Source organism: Plutella xylostella, chromosome 20 (genome assembly GCF_932276165.1).
Source record: "Plutella xylostella chromosome 20, ilPluXylo3.1, whole genome shotgun sequence".
Classification (NCBI taxonomy): Eukaryota; Metazoa; Arthropoda; class Insecta; order Lepidoptera; family Plutellidae; genus Plutella; species Plutella xylostella.
Genome location: NC_064000.1, coordinates 3115208 through 3142221, shown reverse-complemented (window position 1 = coordinate 3142221; position 27014 = coordinate 3115208). Strand labels below are relative to the sequence as shown.

Sequence of the window (27014 nt, the reverse complement as noted above, 5' to 3'; positions counted from 1 at the left end):
CCTAACCATACACGAAGCACAGGGATTGACGTACGAATCCGTTATTATCATAAGAACAAAAGATAAAATAAAGTTGCACGATAGCATACCTCACGCAGTAGTGGCGCTGTCGAGGCACACCACCGCCTGCACCTACTATGCGGATGACACCGAGGACGCTATCGGCAACCTCGCTAAAACGGCAATAACAGCGCCAAAGAAACGCATCCTCGAGTACAATCTAAAAATGGCAGTTAAGAATCGAGACGAAGAGGTCATTGCACTTTCTGGGGAAATGTTAAGAAGGCAAAACGGGGCGGAATAAATCATAAAATATAATTTTGGTTAAGAGCGCAAAATATAGGTCAAATTGGGAAAATAATTTATATAACTAACCTATTGATTATTATATCATAACTAACAATTAAAATAAGTTATCTTTAAGAACAGAGTCACACACTAACATCAGGCAAAACATGACCTATAACGACTGAGGGGCCGAGCCATTGCCAGGTGTCTACTAAGTTCTCCGAAGACAGCTGGCATTGGCCCTGTCCTTGTTAAGTTTGTTGCCATTACTAATGTAAGTGTGACTCTGAAAACCATTAATTTAAAAAAAAAGGGAAAAAAAAGAAAGAAAAAAAAAAAAAATTCTTGTATAATGAGATACACGGCTGGGGGTTTTTAGTCGGTTAACGCCCGACACTACCTGGGTCCTCTTCCCAGGTGTCCATGTGGATTTTCCCCCAGCAGTGGAAAAAAAAAGGGAAAAAAGGAAAAAGAAAAAAAAAAAAGAACAATATATATATAAAAGATAGAATATATATACCTATATATAAATGAAACTTCCTTACCGAGTAGAAAGTAGATAAAAGAATTAAAAACTATCTCATAAAAATTACCACTCTTCAAAAGGCACGGACATAAAGTCTGTGGAGTGATAACAATTTCTTAAAAAAAAAAAAAAAAAAAAAAACCCTCTTGTTGCTTGCTATAATAAAGCACGTATAAGATAAATAAGCTAACAATAAAGAATTAATGAGGGGTTTAAGGTTATGTCCTTGTAATTTGTGCCCAAACCCAGCCTTATTAGCGATAATACGGCTCTTATAAGTAAATTATTTTTGGCATTGTGAGCCACTATGAGAGGATTTTTTGTTAGTTGGTTAGATATATTTGCAAACCTCCACAACTATTTACATTAATTTTAATAGTTAAGGATCATAATAAAATTGAATAGCTATTTCAGCAACTGATGATGGACTCCGGAGACACCCCATGGAAATCCGAGACTGTCACAAATAGTCAGTGTCTAATGAAAGTTCCGTAACAAAAACTAGTATGTACTGAACACAAAAAATACTTTAACTTTAGTTATATCATACCTCTTTTACACACAGTTTAAAAAAGAAATAAAAGACCTTGTGATTAATGGGGGCCATACACGCTACGAGAAATCGTTACGATCAGACTGTACAGTTCGAAAGGTCTGTGAACTTGGCAGCAAAAGCAAAATAGTACCGCCGAATATGTTTTTCCAAATAAGCCGATCCAGCGGTATACTGTTATCACTACATCCTAGAGAATACTTTAATGAACTTATAAACATATAATGCCGGCCATACACGCTACGGTCTACCGGAAAGGTCCACCTGTGCAGATATGCCTGCGCAGGTAGACCGAACATTGGTAGCGTGTATGGGGACGTTCCGGTGTATCGGAGCGGTCTTCAGTTCTTTTTGCGATGGCATCGAATGTGGACGATGACACGCTGGCATTGCTAGGTCTTGCTTTAATTTTGAAGATGAATAATACGAAAAAGAAGCGAATAAAATGGTGTAAGCATTGGTTATTGAAAAGAAAAACATATAGTCATGTTAATTTATTAAGTGAATTGAAATTTGAACCAGAAGATTTTAAAAACTATCTTCGAATGGACGAGAAAACATACCTTAAATTACTTGAAATGGTTACTCCTATGATAAAAAAAGAAGACACAGTTATGAGAAATAGTATTTCTGCGCACGCACGAAAGATTATCAGTCACATTGAGATTTCTCGCAACTGGCAGAAGCTATGAGGATCTAAAATTTTCAGCAATTATTTCGCCTCAGGCACTTGGAAAAATTATTCCTGAAACATGTGAGGCTTTATATAAAGTACTCAGAAGAGATTATTTTAAGGTAAGTCATTAAAACACTGTTATATTAGAGATAATATTTATTGAAAAAAATATGTACGATTTTAATCATTAAAGTAAAAAACTGTCACGTACATACAAGCTATTCATTATGAACATTGAAATTAGTAATGAATGTCGCTGCCGAATCTGGAATCGATAAAACTACCTCTGTTTCATTGGGCTGATTTTCTGGAACTGTAGTTGTTCGTATTTGTGGCGAGTAGGGATTGCCTTGGGAACTGTTGAGTAGATGGTTAGTTTGAAATGATTGAGAAAGATACTCTGAATTTTGACTGGTGGGAAATGGAAAACAGGGTGGGCTAGGACTTCCGGAAGAAACAAAACTTACAGGGTTATATGCCCTATTGGAATTAGGACTGATATGCATGTTGTCGATATTGCTGAGCAGGAACATAGCTTCGTTGATTTTGTTTCAAAATATCTCTCATGTTAATATAGGCGTGCTCGGGAGTGAGGTTTCCTATTTCTGCTTCAAAAAGTAAATCATTAATAAGTTTTTCTGCGACTATTAATTGTTTCGCATCTAAAGCTTTCAATTTCATCGCCACGTTTTTTAATAATATCGCACCTATCTTCTGTTACAATTGGGCGAGGGCGCTTAAAGTGATCTCGTACCGATTCCAACACTTCATTTGCTAAGCTTTCATCTTTTCTTTTTGTTTTACAAGGTTTTGGTGGGCGAGATGAATTATTATTTGACGATGTTGATCGAACCTCGTTGTCGGTAGAATATTCTTCAGCGGCATTTAAAGAGTCTTCGGTGTTGTCTTTCTAAAAACAAAAAAAATTGATACATTTTTGTGTGCATACGCTATAGATATTTCACATCAATAATAACTAGTTTTGCAAGTATTTATGATAAAAACCTATTATTTAGGTGTTCGAGCCTATGCTTGAACCACATAATGAGAGTGTACCCTTTCTATATTCACTGCCATACCTACCTATATACGTATAAATATAGCGTGCGAAGAGCACATCCTATCGTTGCTTATACGTCTGTCTCTTTCTAGCGTCTTATTAGCGGCGCCAGGCGGCTTCTTGCTTCAGTACGCTTTCTATATTCAGACAGTAAACACGTGCCTCGAAACTATAATAAATTACGAAGCACCATTCTACCATATATCCTCCGTAAGTACCTTTACCAATTCCGTTCGGGCCTTGCTCCCAACGATGCTAATAATTCCGTTCGGGCCTTGTTCCCAACGACGCTTCCGCTCTGCGCCCTTGGCCAGCGACGACTAAATTCAGACGCCATTTTGTGCGCATAACGAAAAAGGTAGCCTCGCCTCGAGGCGACTGCCGTTTCAAAAACAGCATTAAGCAAAATACGACCCACATATGAATCATGTCGTCTCCAGTTGAATCGAGTCGAAACGACAGTCGTCCGAAGTTGAAACGACAGTCGTATAAATTTAAATGGACAGACGAAACGACAGTCGTCTCAATCGAAACGACAGTCGACACAAATTGAAACGGCAGTCGTCTCGAATGGAACAACGGTCGAATCGAATATCGAACAAATAAATGTCGTATTAGCGAGGCGTCATGTCCCTTTAGTGGAGAGCAATGTCCGCGCGCTTTGAGGCCTTGCCATCTAACCCAATACGTACCTATTTGAGGTCCAACCTTCTCATACTGGGTTTTCTCGCTTTCAGGTTATGACGGAATTAAAATCCATGGGCGAGTTGGCATCAACTCCACCAGACGATGAGAAGGAAGCTTTCTACGCTGTCATAGCCTCAATCGATGCTCACTACCCTTCTAACTGGCGTGATTGGCTCATCCACGACTACTCATTTGATACCTTATTTGGTGGAAATCATATCCCCACTGCTGTGGACATGAAAATAAGATTCGCAATCCCCACAACGGACTTAGCTCGGGCGTTTTATCCATCGGCGACGACGCTATCAGAGCGAGCTTACAGAGCTATAAGGCACAAGATCCTAGAATGGCCTTTGGGAAGGACACTGCTCTACGCTCCTCACAGCATAGTAGAGAAGATACACGCTCCATCTTATGAGGCGTTCTTGAATACAGTACGAGAACTAAAACCCAAGCTAGTCAAGAGACCCCAGGCATCTTTAGAGCTGGCGGAAAATGCTCCTCGAATTAATCTAAAGCCTACAGGGAGGAAGAGATCCTGTGAGACCCCGCCTACAGCTAGTGGATGCCATAGTAAGCGGGTGGCCATGTCAAGCTCATCGGACATTCAAGAAGCACCTACGCAGGGTAGCAATGACCACTTACTAGCCGCCGTACTTAGTCAACAAACTGAAATGTTCAACAAAATGATGTTAATGTTCAACCAGCATCAATCGGGCAACAGCGGTAAGTCAGCACCGGACCTCGACCAATCCTTCGAGTCTTTGCCGGATAGCACCGAATCAAGAGAGGAAATAGAAGACGCCAGTAGTACTACGTCAACCCGCAGCCCAGACGCCAGAGAAGAGGAGCTTCGCGCAAAAATCGCGAATGCCCAAAGAGAGCTTGCCGCCCTTCAGGGCAAGGATTGTGAAGGTGTTTGACTTTGCTCCCACTACAACAGAAAAAGCTCCAAAAATAGCCAAAGCTGATCCGAAGGCGGTGAAATATGGGCTAGATTGCCAAAAGCTAGGTCAAAGTGGGTGGAGCAATGTTCGCTATGCAGAGTTGCAACAGCAATTCCAGGCTACTCCTGTTTTTAGCGCTCTAAAAGTAAACAACGTGCTAGCTACCGTCACGCCAAATTGGAAATCAACAGAGATTCTAGAAAGGTTTGACATGACACTTGGGGCCATCTCCCATGGGCTGATAAAACAAAGGATGATATTTCAGAACCTTCTGGACAGCCTTCCGAAGGAGATGAAGGAGAGAGTCGGCAACGACTTCGTCTTAGCTGACTCGGACTTCCGGAGAACGTCCGACGCGTTGATCCAATATACGTGTGGACGTCGTGCTGAAGTTTTTAAAAATAGAAGAGATGCTTATAAGCCACGCAATGCCACATTTAGGGGAATCCTACACGATATTCCTCCATCGGAAACTCAGTTGTTTGATGAGAAGGCGCTCTCAGAAGCTATCAAGGAACAAGGGGGAGTAGACAAATTCTTCCAAAAGAAAACCAAGGCGCCAAGGGCCTCCTCTGGTACATGGGATGCCAGGAAGCATCTTGGATACCAGCCATCTCAACGTCCATATACAGAATCTCGGAATAGAAAGGACAAGCCCTTTCGTCCCGCAAGAGGCCAACAGAAGGGCAGAAACGACCGACCCCGAAGATTTCCCGCAGACTCCAATGGTCAAGCAGGGAAAAAATGGGGAGGGGGACGAAAGTGACTCGTTTGTAGCGGGCCGTCTGAGAAGGTATTCAGCAAATTGGCTAAATGCACCAGAAGCCTTACAAAAAATCTTAAGAGGCTACAGAATACCTTTCAAACGTGTACCCCCCGCTATAAAATTTTCGAAAATAATCTCCAAAAAGTTTCAGACAAAGCCTTCTCCAGAAATGTCACTAGAAATAAGAAAACTAATAAAATCAGGCGCCCTACAAAACAGCCACGAGAAATCAGGATTCCTGTCAACTTTATTTCTCAAGAGAAAGGCGAATGGGGAAAATCGGCCGATCCTGAACCTGAGAAGATTAAACGAGTTCGTAGCCTCTCCAAGGTTTCGCTTGATAAACCACTTCGGTATTCCATCCCATATTCAGCGAGGCGACTACATGATGAAACTCGACATCTCACAGTCATACTTTCACGTTCCGGTGAGTCAAAGTCATCGACGCTACCTGTCAGTGGCCTATCAAGGAGCTATTTACGAGATGACATGCCTTCCCTTCGGGCTAGCCAGTGCTCCATCAGCCTTTGCAAAAATCACCAACTGGGTGGCACAGCAGCTACGAGAGAAGGGCCTGCGTGTCCTAGTTTACTTGGACGATTTCCTTTTCATTCATGCAGACCACTGGAACATCAAGTGAGTTTTGCCAAGGAGTTCTTGAAAACCCTGGGATGGCATGTAAATCTAAAGAAGTCCTCATCGACAGCCTCAACAGAGATAGAATATCTTGGAATAACCTGGAACACAAAGGAAAACTCGAAGCGCCTGTCAGAGACGAAGGTTATGCACCTGAAGCAATGCATTTCGAAGATTCTGAAGAAAAATCTGTGGAGCTGGCACGACTCAAAGGTCATACTGGGCAAGCTAAACTTCGCCGCCTTTGCGGTCCCTATGGGACGCCTTCATTGCAGGCCCTTACAAAGAACTTCCAGAGTGCTCCCCCAGAAATCGCCACATTGCAATTTTCCGCTGCCGAAAATAGCAAAGGTGGAACTGATATGGTGGTTGACCAATGTACACAGAGGATCACCGATCCTCTTGAGCGACGCCTCGATGTTTGTGACCACAGATGCAGCAGACGTAGGCTGGGGTGCAACTGTGAATGGCCGGCAACTGCGCGGCAGATGGACCACAAAACAGAAGAAGTGGCACAGCAATCTGTAGGAATTGTGGGCAGTATACGAAGTTCTTCAACGTTTGGGACCAGAGCTACGCGGGAAAACAATAATGTTACAGTCGGACAATCAAACAACGGTGGCATACCTCAACAAACAGGGCGGTACAAAATCAAAGCTGCTGCTCATGACAGCCACCAAAATTCTTCAGCTATGCGAAAAGATGCGGTGCCATGTAATTGCCAGGCACATACCGGGATTGTGCAATGGAATAGCAGACGGTTTATCGAGGGAAAAGAGTCTCCCGGAATGGCATCTCAGCAAACAAGTGTTAAAATGGATTTTCAACAAGTTTGGAACTCCAGAGATCGATCTGTTCGCGTCGCAGAGATCAGCGGTTGTACCGAGGTATGTAAGCGAGAATACTACAGACACGAAGAGCCAGTTCACCGACGCGTTCAGCAGGAAATGGCATTACAGACTCGGTTGGATCTTCCCACCGCCAGCACTGATACCGAGAGTGCTACGTCACTTACAGTCGTCAAAGGGCCTCTACATTCTGGTCGCCCCCATTTTGGAACGGGCTTTCTGGGTCCCAGAACTCAACAAAATAACGGTGAGACCGCCTCTCCAGATCCCAGATCTTCACAAGAACATGGTGGACCTACGAACGAATCTGCCACCCCCGGGAGTAAACGATTTGAAATTAGGGGTCTGGCTAGTTCGGGCTGGGCAAGTCAATGCAAAAGCTGGTCGGAAGACGATCTGAGAGTACTTGAGTCATCATGGCGGAAATCGACCCTAAAAACCTATACGCCAGCCTGGAAAAGATGGCATGCTTGGGCAACTAGCAATCATGTTCCAACCAATGATCCTTCAGCTGAAAATTTGGCTAAGTACCTATTGCACCTGCGCAAAGACATAAAAATGGCGCCTAAGACCATAGCTTTACATAAATCAGTAGTAGCAAAGTTTGCCAATCCTCTTAAATGCCAAGAACTTAGTTCACATGTACTAGTCAAACAGGTTCTCAGAGGAATATTTAACAGTGATCCCCCGGTCAAAAGATCGCTGTCCTGGAAAATCGAAGACCTTTTAGCATTTCTAAAAACATACCCGCTAGACGAAGATAATCTGTTCGCATTATCTAGACATGTCGCTGTCTTACTACTACTAGCGTCGGGCAGAAGAGTCCATGACCTAACTCTTCTGTCAATAAAGGATGGAATTTTTTTTATTTATTTATCTATACTTTTATTGCACAATTTACAAAAGTAGATGTACAATGAGGTGGACTTAATGCTAAGAGCATTCTCTACCAGTCAACCTGCAGGAGGTTCAGGAGCAGAAAGTAGGGAAGTGCAAAAAAATAACAAAAATCAAAAACAATCAATGAATCTCACAAAAAAAAAAAAAAAAACTACACGAAATCTACCATAATTATACCTACATATATAAAAAAATATATATATAAACCTATACCTAACATTCTAATAATATATAATAATACATTTATATATACTTATACTACATATACATACACACATATATATATTAAACACTAAAACAGAGGTACATGAAAAGGCTGTAATTAATTATATCCTAACTTATTGAGGTAATGAGACCGAACTAAGGATTTAAAAAGTGCACGACTGGGAGCCTTCCTGATAGACTCAGGGAGATCATTCCACAGACGGACTGCTGAGACAGAGAAGGAATGTAGCATAAAGCCAGACTGATGTGATGGTAATGATAGTAAAAGGTTGTGGGAGGAGCGGAGGTGTCGGCTATGAGTGTCTGACAAAAAGTTAAACATGGACTTTAGGTATGGAGGGGATTTGGGTTCATGGAGGACAGAAAACAGAAGACAGAGAATACGTAAATTTCTCCTATCTCGGATGGGAAGCCATTTCAACTTGGCACGGTAGCTGGACACGTGATCATACTTCCGTAGACCGAAAATGAAACGTATGCAGGTGTTCTGCAAGCGTTCCAGTTTATTAAGGAATGTTCGAAGACAACGTGATTGAGATGGTTTTCTGGCCCAAATTTGGTTCCAAGACCGACTCATGCTCATATAGGCAGTCTGGCTGGAAGCTACATAAAGGGCTGGATACAGAACCACGATTGGATCTAATGAACTTTATCCGGAAAATAATATCTATCTCAAAACATCGTCGTGATGCTAGAAATCCAGATGGCTTGTTCATCACTACAAGGGGATCGGTAAGGAACGCGTCTCGAACAGTTATCGCTGGGTGGATAAAAACCCTATTTAAAGAGGCCGGCATCTCAGCATCAGCAGGAAGTTTCAGAGCTGCAGTTGCAACTCACAATTGGACCAGTAACCGATATAGTATAGAAGAAATCCCTCAAAGAGGAAACTGGAGATCTCAAAATACCTTCTTTCGACACTACTTCAAGGAGATAAAAGCATTGCCCGGGAGTAATGCAAATACACTTATACATTGTTTTTCATCAATTTAATTTAAGTTGAAAGGCTGATTACATAAGAAGAATTATAATTATTTTTGTTAAACTGTTATTTCCAGAGTGGATACACTTTTATGTTTTCATAGAATTCAGTAAGAATATGTTAAGTTTAGGGGAGTTGTATGGCGTTTATAATTACTACCTCTGAAATTAAATCTCATCATTATGTCAATTGTTCTTTTCTTTACACAAATCACCACTCAATGGAAATCTCACAGTACGCTTACTAGCCTCATGATGAAGCTAGCGGCGCCGGCAGATAATAAACACGTCTCATTATGTGGTTCAAGCATAGGCTCGGAACACCTAAATAGAACCGTTTTTCCCCTGAAGGGAATAAAACGGATATTTAGGTTTCAGCCGTAGCTTGAACCACACTTTAATTGCCTTGCCGGCTAATTGGATACTGAAGCAAGAAGCTGCCTGGCGCCGCTAATAAGACGCTAGAAAGAGACAGACGTATAAGCAACGATAGGATGTGCTCTTCGCACGCTATATTTATACGTATATAGGTAGGTATGGCAGTGAATATAGAAAGGGTACACTCTCATTATGTGGTTCAAGCTACGGCTGAAACCTAAATATCCGTTTTATTCCCTTCAGGGGAAAAACGGTTCTATTTTTATATTACAGTTTCCTACATCTGAAGAAGAGTGGAAAGAAATAGCAAAGATGTATGAAGAACGATGTAACTTTCCTCATTGTCTTGGTGCAATAGATGGAAAGCACATATCGATTGTTCCACCGGCTAATAGTGTAGTATAAAGGGCAACATAGTGTGGTTCTTATGGCAATTGTTAATGCAAAAAACCAATTTATTTATATAGACGTTGGCATGAATGGCAGAATATCCGATGGAGGGGTTCTACAAAACACTATTTTTTTTTTTAAAATTAGAAAATAGTGATTTACATATTCCAAGCAGTGAATTGTTAACAGGAAGTAACCGAAATTTACCATATGTATTTGTGGCAGATGACGCGTTCCCATTACGCCCCGATATGATAAAACCGTTTCGACAGGCAGATTTAACATAACAAGAAAGAAGAATCCTGAATTACAGATTATCTCGCGCGAGACGGACTGTTGAAAACGCTTTCGGGATAATGGCATCAAGATTTCGGATATTTTATACTCATATAAATTTAGAAACCGAAAATATTGATAAAGTAGTGAAAGCATCTTGTGTATTACATAACTTTTTAATTGAACACTCAAAAAAGTCTTATGCACCTCAAAAATGTTTTTATCGAGAAAACTCTGAAAAGGGACCATAATATCTGAAGGATACAGTACACAAAATAGCACCATGGAAAACTTGGAAAGAAGAAACCCAGGAAATACTTTGAACAACGCGAAGATAGTCTGAAACAATTTTTTGAATTATTTCAATCAGGATGGAAGGGTACATATGGCAAAATGATCATGTAAATTAAATAATACCTAAGGCTGAACGGGCAGAGTAGGTACATAGTTCTAAATAGTTATAGTTAGAAATAATTATGTTATTATTATATTACTTAATTAAAAAAAAATACTACAAATTATGAAATATTTTACTTACCTCACAACTATTTTCGTCATCACTATCTAAGTTGGATGAAGATTCCCTTGGAGTGCATTGATCATGAATGAAATTGAACAAATCGTAGTACCACAGTTTAATTAATACGATACACATCATCAGCAGATGCCCCAGACTTTAAAGATTGCTCATATTTCTTCGTTTCCTTTCTAACATTGCTTCTTAGGTTATTGATCTTTTTCACAACTACATCTTTGTTCGCATCTGGCTCAATTATTCTCAACTAGCTGTTCCCGCACGCTTCGCTTCGCCTTAAAAAGTTTTCCCGTGGGAATTCCGGGATAAAAAGTAGCCTATGTTCTTACTTACTTACAGACAGACAGACACAGTTACTTTCGCATTTATAATATTAGTTAGGATTTTTCTATGAGTAATTTATAAGCAGCTTCTTTTTTGTCTCGATTATGGTAATCTTTGTTTTTAATTTGCCATAGACATGGATTACTTCTATAAATTTCAATAAAATCTTCAAGAATTTTTTTAGTTGAATCTGGTGGCGCCATTTTCTGGCAATACGATGCGAGCGATGAGACGCCCGTTTGAAAGAAACACTAGAAAACAACTGACGCGACCTGCGCAGGCGACCGGAGTACACGCACACACGCACAGGTACACCGTACTGTGTCACTCGAAAGAATCGATTTTCGATCTTGCGCTGGTTGCCTGCGCAGGGGGCCTACTCGGTAACGCGAAAATCGAAATAACGTTCAACGTTCGGGCCATTTCGCACTCTGTAGGGAGAGTTTTACGCACGAACGAACGAAACAACGAAGTTTCGATTTTCTATACAAAATGGTACTCCGAACTGCAATGTCAAACACGTAATATTATAGGTTAACTGGTAGAAAATGCTGCTAGCATTAAGTTCGCCTTTGTACCAATTTACTTTGTGCAATAAAGAATTTAATAATATTGAGTTTGACAGCTCATTTACTGTCAGTTTTACTTCAAATTTCACGTCTACACAAGAGGTAACGTGGAGATATTCGTTTTGCTGTAATTGCTGAAAATAACATAAAGAATGGCTAGGTATTTGCTGATGCAAGAAATTCTGCGGGACGAGAGAAGGAAAAGGCGAGAGGCCCTAAGAAGAAACTTCCGCTTGCACACAATTCCCGACTCTGAATTCGTAAATAACTACCGTCTGAGTCGGGAATTGTTCCAAACGGTGTGTGAAGAGATTGTCCCGTTTCTTCCTCCAAGGATACGACACCGGGGTATTGATCCCATAATGAAGGTAAAACTCAACAAGTATCTTATTTTCATATTACCTTTAACCATAAAAATCAGACGATAAATAACGTAAATATCAGACAATGATAAAACATAACTGACTTAACATAATTTCCGGATTTATTTCAGATTTTGGTAGTATTAAACTTCTATGCAAGGGGTAGTTATCAAGGTGCCGTAGGCCTCAACAGCGATGTACCCATGGCACAGCAAACTATGTCTAGGTGCATCCATGAGGTCACGGATGCCTTGAATCGAGCTGAGATTTTGAGGAAGTACATTCGCTTCCCACAAAATAGGGAAGAAAGGAATGTCATCAAACAAAAGTAAGACAAAATTTGATTTACAGTTACTTAGACCTACAATTATTGCAAAAAACAATCTATTTAATAGATTTATATTTCAGATTTTCCGATAGATATGGTATACCGGGGGTATGTGGCTGCATAGACTGCACCCACATTAAAATAATAAGGCCCGCTGAGCATGAAGAGCGGTGCTTTAATAGGAAACATTGGCATTCCATTAACTGCCAAGTGGTACGTATTTTAATTCAAAAAATTCATGACCATTACCCAAGTGACGACTCTCTAAAGAATACATTTTTTTTTAGATTTGTGACTCTGATTGCCTTATATTGAGTATTGATGCATCATACGGAGGAGCTACCCATGATGCATTCATATGGGCCCAACATGAGATAAAAGCTCACATGGAAGAACTCTCAATACAGGGAGAGACTACATACCTACTGGGTAAATGTTCCAAATATAAATTTATCCATTCTCAACCTAAACTATCTCAAAGCCCAAAGCGAGGTGATGGATGTATTATGTATATTGGTAACCCAAAATAATAATGTATTAATAATTTCATAACATGTTATACAGGTGACTCAGGGTATCCTCTCCGGTCATTCATGATGACTCCAGTGGACCATGCAGTAGACGACTCAACTGAAGGGCGCTACAATATAATTCAGAAACGTGCCCGTTCCACTGTAGAGCGCACATTTGGAATACTAAAAGGGAGATGGAGGTAGTACCTATTAAGCATACTTAATCCAATTGCATTTATTCATAAATATGAAACATTAAAGCTTCAATCTTCATTTAAAACTTACCTACACAACATGTCTCATTATTATAATACTTACCAATGTCGCGCTTATAAAAATGGCTGGCTAAGAGGAGAGAAGAAATGAGAAGCCAGGGTTCAGCTTGACACAAATTTATTTATAGGTCAACGTGGGTTAGGCCTACACTACACGATCAGTCAGTTTTCAGTTGGCACGGATAGGGACTCCCCTGAGTCGAAGAGTATCGGCGTGGAATCCCGATAACGCGACCGGCGTGGAAGTCCTCTTCTCCAGTGCCCAGGTAGGTAGGCAGGCAGGTCACGTGGCCGTTGCGTGCGCGTGGCGTGTAGCTCGGCTGCGCGGCGTGGTCAGCAACACGAAGGTAGGGGGTTGCCGAACCAGCACGTAGAGGGCGAGCCGTAGAAGTAGGTAGAAGTTCGGTGCAGTCGGTAAACCGTACCGTGGACCCTGGAATAGATAGAAATCCAACGCATCAGTACACAGTTATCATCTAGGTTCCACATAAAACCTACAGAAGAGCACCTAATCTAACTTGATTGAGGCGGCAGTGGAAACCAGAACGGAATACCTAACATTAATTAAATAAGAAATAGTAATAATAAGGAAAGGCCGAAAGCGGTACACTAGCTGCAGCATAATTTGGAATAAAACTACGTTAATGCATTTAGGCAAGCTAGCGTAATTAAAATAAAAGAAATATAAAAGCTGATGATGATGGAATGTCTAAAATAGTCTAAATGATAATGCGTAATTGCATGTCCGCCATCTTGGCTGCTATAAGTGCGCAGTTAGTAAGTAGTTACGTTAGCTATTTGCTAACTCGTAAGCGGCGTAAGCAGCGAATAAAATAAAATGGAAGCTAAGTTATACAAATCTATGAAATTAACACATTTAAAACACAATTTAATACGTAAAAAAGCTAGACAAATCTGTTCACAACTCACCCGAAAGTGGGGAAGATTCACACACTGAATTTAGACTTTAAGAATGAATAACTAACATAAGTTATTATATATTATGCAGCGATAAGACGTCCGTTCAGAGCGGAGCAAAGTGGAAATGCGCGCTGGTTAGAGAGACACGCACTCGGCGTCCCGCGGTCTGAGGTGGAATGGGAGGAGCGCTGGCCGCTGACCGCTGATGGCGGGGCAGGCGAGCCGGAGGATCGAGAGGGGATACGCATCTAGGCAGGTTCCAAAACAAAAGGGCCAGTGTTGTAGTTAGTGTCGATTTTAAGCGTTTATCGAAACGTCGATAGTTAGTATCGATAAGTTAGTACATATCGAATATGTAACTAAATAAATGTTTTATTTAGGTACGTAACTACTACTGTCTTACTAAATTAAATTTATATTAGGTAGGTATTTATGTCTAGAACATAAATAACGCTACAGTTACCCCGCTCGCTGCCCAAGGATTTTGCCTACTAATAGAAAAAATCCGCAGCTAAACTAATGCTCCTATCAAAGATACTACCTTAAAAAAATATACTTCACTTTCAAATTCTGTCATACTTCACCTTTCAAAATAACCTTATTAAATATAATTTAAAATAATAAGGCGTCCTTACATAAAAAAGGCAACTGATATAAAAATCTGTTGACTTAAGCAGATGTCTTTGATAAGACATAAAAATTAAAGGGTAACTGTTTTAACGAGGGAAAAAAAATTTACTACTGTGCATAATTAACTAGCTTCAGGTCCTTAATATGCCAAGCACCAAGGTCCTTGCCAGTCATGTCCTGCAATTGATAAACTAGAGGAGATTTCTTTGCAGTGACTTGACATTTTAAAAATTTGGGGGCTAATTTCTTGCTGAAATGTTGGTCTTTGTCACTCTGAAAATACGTTCTCTTGTAAACTATGTAGTTAACTTGAAATTCGGCATTTCTTCGCCTTAAATTGTAACGAGACGAATTTTTCATGTGCGCTTTCCAAAGAGAAGCTTGGACGTTATTGAAGATACCGGCCAGATGACCAACATTTTCGCAATAAATATCGCGAGGTAAAAACAATACTTCGTCTCCCAAATCGGAATCCAGGTAGTGGGATCCGCAGGTGACGAGTTCCCTACCATGAACAAGAAATGATGGTGTGTAACCGGTAGCTTCATTTACAGAATTGTTCATGGCGAATTGAATTTTGGGTAAGTTAGCGTCCCATGACCTATGATCATTCTCAATGAAAGTTGAGACGCACGTCATGACAGTTTTGTTGTAACGCTCAACAGTGTTCACTTGAGGAGTGTACCTTGGCGTAAAATAAACATTAGGGACTTTATATTTCTTAAAGAAGGAATCCAAGTTTTTACTAATAAATTGGCTGCCGTTGTCCAAAAAGATGGTCTGGGGGACCCCGTGGACCAGAAAAACAGAATCCTCTAAGTGTTTGATGACTCCATCGGCTGTTGCCCTTCGCATTGGAAACGTCAGGACATACTTAGAGAAGCAACATACTACCACTAGCAAGTATGTATTTTGCTTCCGACTCGAAGGTAGGGGGCCGGCAAAATCGATGGAAATCATCTGGAAAGGACGAGAGCATTGTTTTGGCCTTCCCATCTCACCCAAGGTAGTATGGTTAGGCAGTTTATAAGCAAGGCAGGTGGGGCAAGAGGAAACAAACTTGACAATATCACCGTGCATACCCGGCCAGAAGTAGTGCAGAGCCAAACGATGGTAGGTTTTGTGAATCCCCAAGTGACCAGCTGTAGGTGTAGCATGGTTTTCGGATATCACTTGCTGACGCAATTCGTTCGGTACTACTTCTTTCCAAGCAAACTCAGAAGTGAGGTGACATTTGTTTCGGGAAAGTCGAAATAGGCGTTTGTCTTTAATTTGGAAGTTTTGAAAACCAGAAGGGTTATTCAAACATTGGTTATAAATACTTTTATACCAACTATCATTAGTGGTGGAAATGTAATCTGCTGTGGAAATTGCAGAGATAGGGACAGCACGGGAAAGGGCGTCGGGGATAACATTGTCTACACCTCTACGATGCTTAATATCAAAGTTAAACATCGAGAGACGGATACCCCAGCGAGCTAACCGGCCAGTTGGATTGTTTAGAGATAAGAACCACTTTAAGGCAGAATGATCTGTATAGACAGTGAATGACTGCCCATTTTCGAGGTAGCAGCGCCAATGTTCAAGTGCTATCAAAACAGCGAGAGTCTCTCTTTCCGTTATGCTATAGTTCTTTTCTGCTCCCGTAAGCGACTTGCTCATATACGCAATCGGACGTTCAACACCATCTACAGTTTGAGTCAGCATTGCACCTACCCCATAATTGCTGGCATCGGTGTGAACCTCAAACGGTAGGTTGTAGTCGGGACAGGAAAGAACGGGTGCTGATATGAGACACTCCTTTAGCTTGACAAAAGCGGCATCTGCTTCAGCAGACCAAGAAAATGGTGGGGCGTTCTTTCTGTTCGAAGTCAGCTTATTGAGTGGTCCAGCAATGGTGCTAAAATTTGGAACAAAGCGGCGGTACCAGGTAGCAGTCCCAAGGAAACGTTTTAGATCTTTCCTGGAAGTAGGGGTAGGGAAATTTAGGATCGCCTCTACCTTCTCGGGATCTGTCCGCAAGCCTTGTGCATCCACCACATAGCCTAAATATTTAAGCTGGCTGCGAAAAAATTGGCATTTATCAATATTTATTGTGAGATTAGCCTGCTGCAACTTTTGAAGAACACAGAGTAGAAGGGAAACGTGCTCTTCAAAGGAGCTACTCACAGTGACGATATCATCTAAATAGCAGAAAGCTTTCAAATCGAAATCTGGCCCAAACAGTTTATCAACAAGACGTTGCTGAGTCGCAGGGGCATTGGTTAAGCCAAATGCTGTAGTTTTGAAGCGTAGGGAACCGCGTCCGGGAACGTAAAACGCCGTTTTGTCTCGGTCTTCCTCTGCGATAGGTATTTGCCAAAAAGCTTTTGACAAATCGATTGAGGACATGTATTTAGCATCCCTAAGGTTGTCCAGGATTTCAGAGATGTAAGGAAGGCTATATGCATCTTTTTTAGTCACTGAGTTGAGCTTACGACTGTCGAGACAAAACCTAGGCTGACCGTTTCGTTTGTAGACGATGAGGACTGGAGAGGACCACTCACTCTCACAAGGCTCTATTACCTCCAGCTTCAGCATTTCGTCTACCTCTTGTGTAAGGATACGCTGTTTCTCAGGTGACATGCGATAATACCTTTGTCGGACGGGAGGGGAATCACCAGTATCAATGCCGTGGGTGATTAAAGAGGTCCTACCCAATCCCTTTCTTTCCATGGAGATATCTTTAAATTGTTCTATGAGATTGTCGGCAATGATGCGCTGCTTATCATCCAAATGATCATAAGAAGTGACATGAGTGTCGGTGGAAAGGGACAAAACTGAAACAGGGGCTACATTAGAACTGGTTATGTCGATAGAGCCAAGATACTTGGGACATAACTGGAATTTACGCCAAAAATCGATACCTAATATGAGAGGAGTATCAATTGCAGGAACCACATAAGCTCTAATGATATGAAAGTTACCCTCAAATGTGATAGGTAAATTCACATAGCCAACACTTTTAATAGTTTGACCACCAGCAGCAACTACAGTCACGCAGTCATCTTTTAGAATGGGACAATCTAATTTTAGGTCATTATAACTGTTGTTACCTAAGATGGTAACGGCAGCACCAGAATCAAGCAAGCCACAAGCTTGTATGTTGTTAATCAAAATATTTGCGTAAGGCCTAGAATCGTTTTCTGGTTTAGATTGCAGAATTGAAGTTACCTTATAGTAAGTGGAGAAATTTTTGATGAACTTTAACCAACAAGCCCAATCTTGTTCATCAAAGTGGTTGGTACTACAATTCTGCTTATTTAGTTTTTTGGCCGAAAAGACACGTTTTGGCAGTCGGGACAGTCATGAAATTTGACGTCGGGACGACCACAGCGGAAACAAACAATTTTACGTTCAGCTTTACAGCTTCTAAGTCCATGGGTATCAACCCGGCAGCGAGGACAGAAAAGCTTCTTTTCAACTGTGTGAACAGGTTTAGGACCTTGAAAAGTTTGTCTATAATTATTATTATTACCATTGTTTTGAAAGTTAGGCTTGTTATGGTAATTTGTTTAGCCGGATCTTTGATTCTGACCATAGTTGGGGTATTTATTGTTACCAGAATACGGTTTAGGGTAAGATTTTACGTTTTCTGAAGGTGCTGTGTGATAAGGGTAGGCATAATCCGGAGCCAAAGTAGCAGAGGTTATCTTAGGTGGTTCGTGAAATTGAGACAATCGTGATTGCACGTTCTCATAATTCTTGCAGAGAATTCTAAGCGACTCGATGTCTTTGATATCTGGGGAAGACGTTAGTACTGTGGCATATGCAGGACGAATATTATGCAAAATAATCTCCAGTTTCTCCTCTTCGGACAGTTCCCTATTTAGCTGAGAGAACATACCTGCCATAATTGAGAGATATATGGTTATATTCTCCTTCTCACCTTGCGTACGTGCCCTAATTTCAGAAAGAAAACGGTAGTCGTAATCCGCATGAGTGAAATCGTCTTTCAAGCGTTCACAGACCTGATCCCATGAGGATACCTGCTCTTTAATACAGCGAAACCAATGTAAGGCCTCGTCAGTAAAAATCTCGGTTGCAAAGGACAACACCTTATTCGGGGAGATATTACGCGCCTTGATAAACTCGTTCACCCGTATTATAAATGCGCGGGCACAAGATTTGCCGTTAAATCGCAGACTAGAGAAGTCGTTGGAAGAACCGCGGTCACACGTGACGTTAATTTGAGGAATTGGGCAGGTGGGAGTGTAGTTACCCTGCGAAGTTTGGGGCTGAGGCTCATTGTCAGCGAACTTAAATTCACCCAATTCTTCAGTTAATGATTGAAAGCGGCCCATAGAGACTTCCAAAGCTTCCAGCATTTGGGGTGAAGTAGATGCATCAATACGATTGATCCTATGGAACAAGTGGCTAGCGAGGTTTTGAGCACGTTTAAATACATTTAGGTCAGGTTTGGTATTCAACGTTTTGATAAAACTCTCCAGTTTATCCAAACTCAAGTTTACTCCGGCTATATCCTCCTTTATATTTATTGAAGATTCTAAAATATCCTCCGAAGGAAACAATCGACATAATTTCGTTATTTGTTTGCGCAATTCTTCAACCGTGCCATCAGCTTTCTCACCACGAATAGCTACTTCGTAGGAAAGCTCGGGCTTTTGAAGAGACAAAAATTTTATTACACGTGCCATATTTTAGGTTAGAATTTGGGAAAAAAAAAATCTCGCAAATCTAAAGTGAACCAGTAAGTGTGAACAGATTTACCTAAACTAAGTGATTCCGTTCTGTTACAAAAACAATTACTAGACAATTCTTTTCTTTGCACACAAAAAAATTTACAGAGAAAAAAAAAAAATTTGCAAAGTGTGCAAAACACGCTGGAATAAAATATATAACTAATGTCCTGTGCGAACCAAAATGAACAGAAAAAGAAATAAATTAAGGAAAAGAGAAAACAATATTTTATCGATATCGATAAATTTAAATTTTGTCACAACACTAAAATATTGGAATGTCGCACAGCACTTTAGTTACGAAGTGTAGCTGAAATAAATAGAAAAAAAGTCTTTATAAATTGCACGCACACAAATCAAGCTACGTCACCAACCAAAAAATGACTGACCGTTAGAACCACGTGGAGGGCGCCAGTGTCGCGCTTATAAAAATGGCTGGCTAAGAGGAGAGAAGAAATGAGAAGCCAGGGTTCAGCTTGACACAAATTTATTTATAGGTCAACGTGGGTTAGGCCTACACTACACGATCAGTCAGTTTTCAGTTGGCACGGATAGGGACTCCCCTGAGTCGAAGAGTATCGGCGTGGAATCCCGATAACGCGACCGGCGTGGAAGTCCTCTTCTCCAGTGCCCAGGTAGGTAGGCAGGCAGGTCACGTGGCCGTTGCGTGCGCGTGGCGTGTAGCTCGGCTGCGCGGCGTGGTCAGCAACACGAAGGTAGGGGGTTGCCGAACCAGCACGTAGAGGGCGAGCCGTAGAAGTAGGTAGAAGTTCGGTGCAGTCGGTAAACCGTACCGTGGACCCTGGAATAGATAGAAATCCAACGCATCAGTACACAGTTATCATCTAGGTTCCACATACCGTCATCAAAACCTACAGAAGAGCACCTAATCTAACTTGATTGAGGCGGCAGTGGAAACCAGAACGGAATACCTAACATTAATTAAATAAGAAATAGTAATAATAAGGAAAGGCCGAAAGCGGTACACTAGCTGCAGCATAATTTGGAATAAAACTACGTTAATGCATTTAGGCAAGCTAGCGTAATTAAAATAAAAGAAATATAAAAGCTGATGATGATGGAATGTCTAAAATAGTCTAAATGATAATGCGTAATTGCATGTCCGCCATCTTGGCTGCTATAAGTGCGCAGTTAGTAAGTAGTTACGTTAGCTATTTGCTAACTCGTAAGCGGCGTAAGCAGCGAATAAAATAAAATGGAAGCTAAGTTATACAAATCTATGAAATTAACACATTTAAAACACAATTTAATACGTAAAAAAGCTAGACAAATCTGTTCACAACTCACCCGAAAGTGGGGAAGATTCACACACTGAATTTAGACTTTAAGAATGAATAACTAACATAAGTTATTATATATTATGCAGCGATAAGACGTCCGTTCAGAGCGGAGCAAAGTGGAAATGCGCGCTGGTTAGAGAGACACGCACTCGGCGTCCCGCGGTCTGAGGTGGAATGGGAGGAGCGCTGGCCGCTGACCGCTGATGGCGGGGCAGGCGAGCCGGAGGATCGAGAGGGGATACGCATCTAGGCAGGTTCCAAAACAAAAGGGCCAGTGTTGTAGTTAGTGTCGATTTTAAGCGTTTATCGAAACGTCGATAGTTAGTATCGATAAGTTAGTACATATCGAATATGTAACTAAATAAATGTTTTATTTAGGTACGTAACTACTACTGTCTTACTAAATTAAATTTATATTAGGTAGGTATTTATGTCTAGAACATAAATAACGCTACACCAATTAAAAGAGTTTAAATAAAGTTTTTTTTTCAGATGCTTATTAGCCGCCAGAGAATTACATTACACTCCTGAGACCGCTGGCAAAATTGCAATTGCATGCAGTGTATTGCACAACATGTGCATACATGCTCGGCTCGACCATCCTGAATTAGCAGAGGAGGACCTCGCAGCTGAGAACGCCCTGCCTATTCCCCAGCAAGCTGCAATTCCACAAGGACGGGCATTGGAGGAAGGAAGAAGAGTACGCAGAGTACTAATAAATTTATTAGAGGCATAATATGCCCCCGGCTTTGTATGGATATACTTATATAAGACAAAACAATCCTTATTGTGAGGTTGTAGAAGAGATTAGTAATACGGCCGCTGATTGTACTATTTCTTTTCTATGTTTGTGAAACTGTTTCTGTTTGTGTGCAATAAAGAGTATTTTATCTTTACCTACCTATATTTTGTTAATTTTCATTATATGAATGTGTTTCTATTATATCCATAAAAATATGGTTTTACCGATCCTAAGATACTTACTTTGTGTGGATACATCTATTCATGCTAACACACTTATTTATAAAGAATAAAACAATTTATCTAAATAAGAGATTTTTATTTTTTGGTTTCAGTCAAATATTGCTACGCTTAAACACTGATAAAATTACTTATAAACTAACACTTAGTACTTATAGGAACATTTACTAGTACTTATAGGAACATTTTTTTACTAACAATTCAACATATAAATAATCATTTTTCTATAAAACTATCTAACACATCTATTTTTGATGCAATAAAGATATAATAGTAATAATAATAAAATAAAAAATGACAGAATCATTGCAAGAACTAATTTCAATAGCAAATCAAGGTTTTTCAAACAAATGTTTTGCTATTGAAACCAGTTCTTGCAATGATTCTCTGATATTTGTCAGTTCCTTGACCTTCTGTTCTTCAAGATCCTGCATCCGCACCCTGAATGACTGTTCCCTGGTAGGTCTTGCTGAAATAAAATTTATATTTTAAAAATATTTTATGTTGCTCTAGCTGACATGTATTGTATATAGATATTATAGATAGATTACTATGATTAATTTATTGTTATTCTATAACTTACTATTTTATTACTTATTCTGCTATTCAAAGCAGAAAAGAACCCACCTAATAAGAGATAACAAACATCGGTCCAACCGATCTTCAGTTACAAATGGTGCAACTAACACAAATATTATATGTTTTATATATTTAAGATAAAATAAAAAGTTACAGTTTGTATATCTTACTTTGTATTAACCTCCGCCTTGCAGTGGGACGTGTGTAAGCGTCAATTCACACGTACCACAACCACACCACGTCGCAGCGACAAAATGTGGTCAAGCTGTGGTTACGTGTGAATTGTGTGACAGCGGCTTTTTGCAGTTGCGTTGTGGCAGCGACAAAATGTCGATGTGGTTGCGTTGTCGCTGTCATTGCGATGTGGTAACCACGTCGTCGTGTGCATTTAATAGGGAGAGGAGGTGGCCGCGGTGCCGCCGCCGCGTGGCGGCGTTGCCGTTACGATGTGGTTGCGTTGTGGTTGCGATGTGGTTGCGATGTGGTCGTATTACACAGGTGGTCGATAACAACGACAAAATGTGGCACGTGTGAATTGGATTATTCATTGTCAATACAAAATATACGCCCGACCACACCGCAAGGTTGTGGTGTGGTTGTGGTTGTGGTGTGGTTGTGGTACGTCTGAATTGACCCTAAGGAGTGCTGGCAGCATTGTCATTTTCAGTTGAGTTATTCTATTAAAAAAAAATCAATTTTTATAAAACATACAAAGCATTGGACATTACATTATTGTTCAACACCATGCCTCTAGTTAATGTGACCGTTTAGTAGTAAATGACCCTTGAATTCATACCTCTGAAATGATAATGGCAGTGGGTGGGTGGAGGTCCGAGGAGCCGGCAGTGGCCGAATTTAAAGCTGGTGCAGTGTACAGCTAAAGATATTTTCAGTTTTATAACACATAAGTACTTACATAGCATTCAAAGCACATTATCATTTAGTAAACAATGCTTGAATTCATACCTCTGAAATTATGCTGGCTGTGGGCGGGCGGTGGTCCTGAGATGAGCTACTAGAAGCCGAGTTAACTGAGTTAACTATTGCCGGAGTGTTCAGCTAGAAAATATATAGTTATATATAAATTGAATTTATTCAAATATTCATTTCAATACATACAAACACACAGCATGTGATAACTTACCTCAGATGTTGGGAAAGCTGGGACCCTCGCGGTAGATATGGGGCCACCAAATCCTTCCCCCATTATCTCCAGCACTTTCAGCTCCCATTGCGCCAGTTGAGGAGCAGTAGACGGGCCACCTCCTGTGCCTGAATGCTGCACTCTCACTGCCGCAGCGGCCTTTTTAGCCAAGTATTTTCTATCGGCCCACACCTAAAAAAAGTTATAATGGTTGGTACATTTCGTTAACGAAAATAAATATATGCATTAGATTAACAGTTAGAAACTTCTTACCTTCATCCACTGCGAGACTGTTTTCGCGCAGCCCCCAAAGCATTCAGCTTTTGGGCGATTTCCTGCCACAGGCGATTGCTTCGCGCTTTCCCTTCTACGTTCCTCATTCTACCGCGCGCGAGGTCTTGGTGCTCAAATAAGAACTCCAAGAGCTCTTGAATCTGCTCCGTGCTGCAGTTCCCAGACCCAGCCATGGTAGAAAGAAATTAACTTTGGCGCGTTCAACTTCAACTTAACTTTATTTTGTGTTTGATTTTTTTATGAGCCTCTTTGACAGAAAGTCACAGACTACCATAGTGAAAAAAGTAGAGTAGAAATATTTTGATTTTATCAAAAATTTGTAATTTAAACGTCTCTGCATGAAAAATCATTTAAATAAATCAGTTTCATGTACATAAAAACAAACAGCGCATTTTAATTTTACGTAAAAATGATAATATGCAATGTTTTAATAAAACCGGTAATTTACCGATAAGCCACTTGAAAGCCCAACCAATACATTCATTCATTACACTATTTCGTTCATTCACGTAGTACCTCTATGATTTGTCTATGATTTTCGAAGAACGTAGCGCGGCCGAAGTTGGTACAGAGTACCGATATGCCGTCATTAACGTACGGTTTTCGATTTTCGTATTTAACGACGGAACGTGTTAGAGTGTAGCCCTCCAGGTTCAAAAAACTGCACAGGTCTATTCCCACACACATTCCGGTCTACCTGCGCAGGCATATCTGCACAGGTGGACCTTTCCGGTAGATCGTAGCGTGTATGGCCGGCTTAACACATTTAACAGAGTGCTCCGAGAGATTAATAAAGTCACAATTACTAAACGGCGTAGCGTGCGCCTTATAGCGCCTTATAGAGTGCAGCTAGCAGCAGTTACCACTCCTGGTAACTGGTGGTGCTTAACTGCTGCTGAGGGGCAGGACGTGACGCATGACGTCGCTCATAGTTGCTGCTATGTCGCCGTAAAGTAATTGTAATGTAATTAATCTCTCTGAGCACGCTGTTACATGTGTTATATGTCTATAAGTTCATTGAAGTATTCTCTAGCATGTAGTGCTAAAAGAATTTGGGTAGATTGGCTTATTCTTCATAATTATTAAACAATAGTCGCCCATATAGGAAAATATGATGTTATGTTAATCAAGTTAAAACTTGGTAAGAACTTAATCTACCACTCATGGAGTGTATGTAATGGATAGACGATGGTATATACATCGTAGCAATAACTACTTTATGTACGTATATGGTCAAGGGACTTAAAAAAAATGAATTAAGTCAGCAACAAATTTTAATATGGCCGAAGAAATTGTACCTAATGCAATGAATCTCCGAGAGCACGCTGTTTATTTATTTATTTAATACTTTATTGCACAAATATGAGATATAAGTGTACAAAAGGTGGACTTAATGCTAAAAGCATTTTCTACCAGCCAACCTACAGGAGGTACAAGTAAAAAGGTGAAAAGGTGCAATGTGTTATATGTCTATAAGTTCTTTGCAGTATCCTCTATCATGTAGTGCTAACCGTATCGTGTAGAATTGGTTTTTTTCTTCATAATTATGAAAAAATAGTGTAAGCATCTCTATAAGTTCATGGCTAGGGAAGAAACTGAAGGCATTTTTCACTAATTCAGTTATCAGTACCGTGGTCTAGTTGGTTAAGAGATCTATATATTTATACCCGACAGTCGTTGGTTCGCGACCCACCGCGGAGGAGCTTACTTTTGTATTTTATGTTATTAGTGTGAAAAGTTTTTCTTTTTACAGCTCAAATCATTTATTCAAGGTATAATATAAATTAACATTTAACTAATGAAGCCTAACCTAATTGTAAATAAAATTATGAAAACTGAACTAAAAGATAAAATTTTACAAATTCAAAGTATTCGCCTCAAACTTAGTCTAACTAGTCAAAGATGCCGCCTCGTATCGTTCCTGGCTCGAAAGTGCCCAACAAGCCAGCCGCATTACCGCGCTGTATCTCCAACGAAATGCGCTGAACCAGGAACGGCCCAGAGCGAGCATCATGACCTTTTTCCTTCAGGCGCTTGCCAAGCTCTCTGATGAAGCATAAAGCCTCTGTTCCCCAGGAACCTGCTGCTTCGACAGCAAAGGGCAAAAAGCTGTAAGAGGCTTTTAAATTAGAGTACTTTAAATGCTTTGCCCCTGCAGCTTCTCGGCACCAGCTCCTCCAGCACGAATTGTGTTGCCGAGATGAGCGGCGGCATAGGTACTTACACATGTGGCGTCCCAAACCAGACATTGGCCCCTCTTCCAAGGAATTAGTGTGAGGCCATCAGGGCGCTTCCCGTCGGTCCGAAACAAACCAGGAGGTTCAAGGACGCACGGGATATTAGCTGACACCAAAGCTCTGCGAATTATATCGTTGAGGGCACTATGACGGGGCAACCTCCCGGCACACCTCGTGCAGCTGAGAGCGTGGTGGCCGTCTGCCTCTACCATCACCCCGCAGATGCACTTGTGTGGGACACAGACGTCGCAGCCAAGTCGCAATGCTACTGCAATGCGTAAACTGTCATTGTCCAAATATGTGCCGAGCTGGGGCGAAGGCAGTGCATGCAACCAGGCTCCCGCTTCCGGTCTCGTAACCGCCTTAATCCGTGCAAGGTGGGCCCCCGAGGAGTTTGCCATAATATCAGCAACGAGAGCCTTACACTGAATTTCATCCCATTCTTTCTGTATATTCGGTTTGACTACATTCTGGTTCGGATGCCTGCTAGCCCACTCTGTCAACCCTACATCTACGAACGGAACCGTAAATCCATCACCATTAATTGAGAGTATTTGAGTGACTAGATTTAAGACCCCGTGCGCCGACGCAAGGAATCCGACTAGGGCAGTATCTTGCAGCCTACGAACCCCAATGCCTCCATGTCGTATGGGCAAAGATGCTTGACACCATTGCGCGTCATTTAGAGAGACATTCAGAACTTTTTCCAATGTCCGCTTTACAGTCGCGTCCAATGCCGCCACCTCATCAGGGAACAGCCTGGCGGGAGATGTCCTCACGGTGTACGTCAGCTTGGGCATAGCAAGACAACTCCTTAATAGGATGAGGGCTACACAAGATGATAGTTTATCTAACTGATTCGTCAACTTGGAGAACGTTTGGTGTTTATTCTCAAGTAGAGCGGGTATACTTCTATATTCTGGGAAAATTGGTGCTCCCAGTAACATAAATTGGTCCTTAACTGTATTTTGTAAACCTGGCACAATAGCTTCAAAAAATAAACCAACCTACTCTCATCTAAAGCCCGACCAGTTTACTTAATTTATTAAGTAAACCCACCGACCAAAGGCGCCGCCGCCGCCAAAAAATATAACAATAATATCATTTGAGAAAAAATATTTAGTGATGAAAGGGTGGAAATATTTA

The 27014-nt window shown here is 40.9% G+C and overlaps 3 protein-coding genes and 1 pseudogene across 4 annotated transcripts; 3 read left to right on the top strand and 1 right to left on the bottom strand.

Moving 5' to 3' along the window:
- The first annotated feature begins 918 nt into the window (after positions 1 to 918).
- Positions 919 to 9876, top strand: LOC125490062 (annotated as a pseudogene).
- On the top strand, positions 2175 to 9283 carry LOC125490131. Its single transcript, XM_048628392.1, has 2 exons — positions 2175 to 7843; positions 8624 to 9283. Exons 1-2 carry the CDS (start codon positions 6118 to 6120, stop codon positions 9103 to 9105), a joined length of 2208 nt encoding a protein of 735 aa, XP_048484349.1. The 5' UTR covers positions 2175 to 6117; the 3' UTR covers positions 9106 to 9283.
- Positions 9875 to 21529, top strand: LOC119693393 (putative nuclease HARBI1). Of its 2 annotated transcripts, XM_048628395.1 has the most exons (6): positions 9875 to 11933; positions 12059 to 12255; positions 12336 to 12468; positions 12543 to 12684; positions 12820 to 12967; positions 21126 to 21529. In XM_048628395.1, exons 1-6 carry the CDS (start codon positions 11718 to 11720, stop codon positions 21367 to 21369), a joined length of 1080 nt encoding a protein of 359 aa, XP_048484352.1. In that variant the 5' UTR covers positions 9875 to 11717; the 3' UTR covers positions 21370 to 21529. The 2 variants fall into 2 exon arrangements, 1 of the variants encoding a protein (XP_048484352.1); XR_007267478.1 differs by lacking the exon at positions 12543 to 12684 and having other exon boundaries at positions 9875 to 12468.
- A 1387-nt stretch (positions 21530 to 22916) lies between these two features.
- LOC105384140 lies at positions 22917 to 24941 on the bottom strand. Its single transcript, XM_048628399.1, has 4 exons — positions 23611 to 24941; positions 23338 to 23529; positions 23160 to 23252; positions 22917 to 23070 (listed from the first exon to the last, which is right to left on the bottom strand). The coding sequence occupies exons 1-4, from the start codon at positions 23614 to 23616 to the stop codon at positions 22984 to 22986; spliced, it is 378 nt and encodes a 125-aa protein (XP_048484356.1). The 5' UTR covers positions 23617 to 24941; the 3' UTR covers positions 22917 to 22983.
- Between the last annotated feature and the right edge of the window lie 2073 nt (positions 24942 to 27014).

What these genes read in the sequence shown, in the direction of transcription:
- LOC125490131 (XM_048628392.1), top strand. Translation starts at nt 6,118, where the DNA reads ATGCAGACCACTGGAACATCAAGTGAGTTTTGCCAAGGAGTTCTTGAA. An exon ending in TCTTCTGTCAATAAAGGATG is followed by an intron (nt 7,844 to 8,623) that starts GAATTTTTTTTA and finishes CAGTTTATTAAG; the next exon opens with GAATGTTCGAAGACAACGTG.
- LOC119693393 (XM_048628395.1), top strand. Translation starts at nt 11,718, where the DNA reads ATGGCTAGGTATTTGCTGATGCAAGAAATTCTGCGGGACGAGAGAAGG. An exon ending in AGAGACTACATACCTACTGG is followed by an intron (nt 12,685 to 12,819) that starts GTAAATGTTCCA and finishes CATGTTATACAG; the next exon opens with GTGACTCAGGGTATCCTCTC. An exon ending in ATACTAAAAGGGAGATGGAG is followed by an intron (nt 12,968 to 21,125) that starts GTAGTACCTATT and finishes TTTTTTTTTCAG; the next exon opens with ATGCTTATTAGCCGCCAGAG.
- LOC105384140 (XM_048628399.1), bottom strand. An exon ending in CAGCTTTCCCAACATCTGAG is followed by an intron (nt 23,253 to 23,337) that starts GTAAGTTATCAC and finishes TATATTTTCTAG; the next exon opens with CTGAACACTCCGGCAATAGT. An exon ending in CAGCCAGCATAATTTCAGAG is followed by an intron (nt 23,071 to 23,159) that starts GTATGAATTCAA and finishes AAATATCTTTAG; the next exon opens with CTGTACACTGCACCAGCTTT.